This window comes from Carlito syrichta, unplaced genomic scaffold, assembly GCF_000164805.1.
Source record: "Carlito syrichta isolate Samal-C Ts95f unplaced genomic scaffold, Tarsius_syrichta-2.0.1 Scaffold289800, whole genome shotgun sequence".
NCBI classification, from domain to species: Eukaryota; Metazoa; Chordata; class Mammalia; order Primates; family Tarsiidae; genus Carlito; species Carlito syrichta.
This window is the reverse complement of record NW_007233896.1, coordinates 602,458-607,101: the sequence shown is the minus strand read 5'-3', so window position 1 is coordinate 607,101 and position 4,644 is coordinate 602,458. Positions and strand designations below refer to the sequence as shown.

At 44.7% G+C, this 4,644-nt stretch overlaps 1 protein-coding gene across 1 annotated transcript; it reads right to left on the bottom strand.

Annotated features, from left to right (window-relative positions):
* Positions 1–274: 274 nt before the first annotated feature.
* Positions 275–1,621, bottom strand: LOC103256508 (selenide, water dikinase 2-like). The gene has a single exon (XM_008054358.1). It carries the CDS (start codon positions 1,619–1,621, stop codon positions 275–277), a length of 1,347 nt encoding a protein of 448 aa, XP_008052549.2.
* Between the last annotated feature and the right edge of the window lie 3,023 nt (positions 1,622–4,644).

Here is a 4,644-nt window from a genome sequence, read left to right as displayed (position 1 = left end):
TTTTATTTAATTTTTATTTAATTGTAGAATCGAGGTCTCTCCAAGTTGCCCAGGCTGGTCTTGAACCCTCGGGCTCAGGCAATCTACTAGCCTTGGCCTCCCAAAGTGCTGGGATGACAGGCTGAGCCACCAAGCCCAGCTGAGGCCGCTTTTGATGGGCTGATTGAGACCACCCAGGAAAAGCAGCTGTAACCATTGGAAATTTCTTAAAATCAACCCTTGAGAATCGTCCGTGACTGTGTACAAAGGCTCCAACAACTTCAGCCATTTCATCTTACAAGCTAGACTCCGAGGAGGCACTGGATTTGGCGGGAGTAAGAGCAGAAGGAGTGGTCCCACGAGGTTGGACCTCAATAATTCGAGGATTGTGGATGATCCGAGCTGTCCGGTTTCCCTTTTCTACAATGCCAATAATCCATGCTCGGTGGCCCTCTCCATGTTTGGAAGATCTGATTTCAGAACAAAAGCGAGCCACCTGTTCTCTTGGAAGACAAATCAGTAATCCCCCAGAGGTTTCAGCTGCTGTTCCTTGAAGGAGCCCAAACTTCCCACTGGCCTTGCTGACAGCAGCCATCTTGGCAATGATGGGTAGATTATGAATGACAAAAGACACTTCATTTCTCTGTTGTTTTACCAGGTTCTGGGAGTGTCCTAGAATGCCAAAGCCTGTGATATCTGTGGCGGCATGGGCGTTAAATGAATGCATCAATCTAGCAGCAGTTCTGTTTAGGGTAGCCATATTGAACATGGCTTCCTGATAGGCCCACTCTACCTCTTCTCTGGAGACCACTGTCTTTACCTCATTCCATCTCTCAGGGTTATCCAGCCATTGGTGGGCATTGACAGCAACTTGGGTTCCTAAGGGTTTGGTTAACACCAGCACATCCCCAACAACAGCGCTGTCGGGCACTATGAACTCATTTGGCTGACATACCACAGTGGCAACTCCACCAATGATAATCCAAGGGTTGGCCATCGTGTGTCCGCCAGTCACGGCAGTCCCTCCTTCCTCTGCAGCATCCCGAAAGCCTTTGATCATGAGGGGCATCACCTTTTTGCATTCCTCCTCACTCATCCTCTGGCTGACACTGAGTAACATTAACATGTTGTCACATTCAGTGATGCCCATGGCGTAGAGGTCACTTAGCACACTGGCACAAGCTATGCGCCCCATCATGTAGGGATCTTCCACCAAGGGGTAAGAGAAGTCAGTGGTCTGCACCAGTGACAGGCCCCCACGCCTCAGGGGGATGATGCAGGAGTCCATCCCAATGCCCAGGGCTGGGAAGGGTCGGCTGGGGAGAGCCCCGACTAGTAGGCTGGGTTCCTGGGGCACCTCTTTCTGGCTTCTGACCAGGCCCCTGCCCGGAGAGGGCCACATCAGTCCCGCCAGGAGTTTGAGCAGCACCTCCTGGGGGACCTTGCAGCTTCAGTCCTTCATGCCTGAGAAGCCCGTCAGCCGCCAGCTTGGGCTGAAGCCCAAAGCCTGGGGCTCGAAGGGCCGGTAGTTAGAGAAGGGCCAGTCCAGAGGCAAAGCCACTGGACCAGAGGAGCCTTGGGCCCTCGCCATCGCCACTGTCACCTCTCCGCTGGTTTTTATCATCATCAAAGCTTCTGCCATCACACCTGTCCAACAGACCTGAGAGAAAGGGGAAAGAGAAAGCCCTTTTAGTTTCTGCTCAAGTTAATATGAAGTGACAGTCAAATACAATCCCCAGAGATTCTCATCCCCACAGCTCATGACACCCTACTCATGCAACATGATTTCTTCCTGGCCTTCATAATGGAAGAGATTTTAACATGCTTGCATGGTAGAAGAGAACCAATATTTTAAAAGAAGAGATTGGATATATAGAAAAAGGAAGATAAGCAATGGAGACAACTCTTGGGAGAACCAGAAGCCAATGTTAAATATTTTGACACATGAAGACAGAAGAGCAGCTTAAAAATTAGGCTCCAGTCTCAGTATTCACTTGTCCATTAGGCAAAATGGTGATGACAAGATATTTTTGTCCTGACAAATCTGTTTTCTAATACTTCAACCACTGCCTCCTCCAAGAATCTCTGTATTTTAATTTACTGTATGACTAATGTCTTCAGACTTTGAGGAGTGTTTCATGCCATCTGACCTTTGAAGTCTAGGCAGGCCCACTGTAGGTTAACAGTTCACCTAGACCAAGTCTCAGTGCTATTTGGAGTATGTGAACATAGTGACCATATTCAGGTACCCTGGAAAAGAGATTTGTTTCCACACTTGGGGCCACATGGGCTATAATGCATGACACAGAGAGGCCAGGAAGAGTATTCCTAGGCCAGGGGCAGATGTCTGGGGCTTTTTCCAGACAAGATAGGTAGGAAACGCTTACCCAGTGGCTTCAACAAAAACAATATTCCACCTTGTAGGGTGATTCAAATGTCAAATACAGACAAAATGTTAATGGGGGGAAAAAAGAGGTTTGTCTTGTAGGAAAAAAAAAAAGAGGCTGCTGGTTATGACAGCCACCATTGGTCATGTTTATTTTGTTTTTCCTCTGGTCAAGCTGGTCTGCAATGACTTGGCGCACCCAAGCAAGAGACAGTTGCAAAACAAGTGTCTGTACAGGAGGCCTACCAGGAGACTCAAAGATTTTTAACTTTCATTAACCCCAATTTTGATTTTCTTTTTCTTAAAAACATGGTGTTAAATCTTTGTGGTCAAGGCCCTAGGTTGGCAACCTTTAATAAAGAAGTCCAGACTCTGGAAAACCAAAAATAAACAGAACTGTGGCCCAAATCACATTCTCCTTTGAAAGTTGCTTTTGAGAGCCCAAGGGAGCGCCATTAACATCACAGGAAAAGTAGGCAACTAATTTCCTTCCTAGGGGCTTTTAGAATGTCTCTCAGAATTTACCGTGGAAAGAAAATGAATGCCATATCAAGACATTAATCAATTAACCAATTAGATTACTCAAGGGCCTCGCTGAGAGTAACTTTTGTTCACTGCTAGCTTCCATGAAGTAGGAGAGTTGGAAAAAGGGTTCCTATTCCCAGCACCAATTTATACACTGTCCAGTTTCAAGTGATACCGATTTTCTTCTTTCCTGTCCCACCTCAGGAAAAGGAAAGTGGAAGTTTGTGGATATACATGACTAAATACACATACACACACACACACACACACACACACATACACACACACACACACACACAAACACACACACCTGTGTATATCTGTATCATACTGAAAGAGTGCATTTTATCTCATCTCTTTTTTATCCTTCTCATTCAGGAAGCAATGGACTGGGCACATTGTCAAAAATCAGCATATCTGCAAACAGAAGATTGTTGCATACAAAAGAGTTTCTTTCCCTCCTAGGGTTCCTGAAACTGCATCATTACTGGTTTAATTTTCTAGAAGTAGATCCACCGACATTAAAGTGTCTTAATATACATTTAATAAGTCACGACTAACACTTTGGATATAGATAGGCTAGGATACGGTGGATAGAACAGGATGGGATGGAATGAGATGAGATGGGGTGAGATAAAATGGGCAGGAGAGATAAGGAAAGGATAGGTTGGATTGGATAGGAAAGAAGAGGAAGGAATAGATTGGATAAGAGAGGGTGGATAAGACAGGATAATATAGGATGGATTGAATAGGATAGGTTGGGTTGGATAGGTTTGTAGAGGAGAGGATGGATTAATAGGAAAGGATGGATAGGATAGGATGGGATGGATTTAATAAGAGTGGGTGGGTAGGGTAGGATAGGGCAGGACAGATAGGATAGGTTGGGTTGGCTAGGTTAAGATAGGTTAAAATGGATTGAAATGAAGGGGATGGACAGGATAGAATGGGATGGATTGAGTAGGAGAGGATAGGTTGAATAGAATGGCATAGGATAGGCTAGGATAGGTTGGGTTGAATAGGTTAGTTGGGGAAAGGATGGATTTAATAGAAGAGGATGGATAGGATGGGATAGGATAAGATAGGGTGAATTGAATATAAGAAGATGGATTGAATAGGATAGGCTAGGATAGGTTGAGTTGGATAAGTTAGGATAGGATAAAATGGATTGCATAGGAGAGGATAGATAGGATAGGATGGGATTGATAGGAGAGGATGAATTGAATAGGATAGGATGGGATGGGGTGAATTGAATATAAGAAGATGGATTGAATAGGATAGGCTAGGATAGGTTGAGTTGGATAAGTTAGGATAGGATAAAATGGATTGCATAGGAGAGGATAGATAGGATAGGATGGGATTGATAGGAGAGGATGAATTGAATAGGATAGGATAGGTTGGGTTGAATAGGTTAAGTGGGGAGAGGATAGACTTAATAGGAGAGGATGGATAGGATAGGATGGGATGAATTGAATACAGGAAGATGGGTTGAGTAGGATAGGATAGGTTGGGTTGAAGAGGTTAAGAGAGGAGAGGATGGATAAGATAGAATGGGATGGATTTCATAGGAGAGAATAGGTAGGATAGGGTGGGGTGAAGTGAATATGAGAAGATGGGTTGAGTAGGATAGGATAGGTTGGGTTGAATAAGTTGAGAGGAGAAGATGGATAAGATAGAATGGGATGGATTTAATAGGAGAGAATAGGTAGGATAGGGTGGGGTGAAGTGAATATGAGAAGATGGATTGAATAGGACAG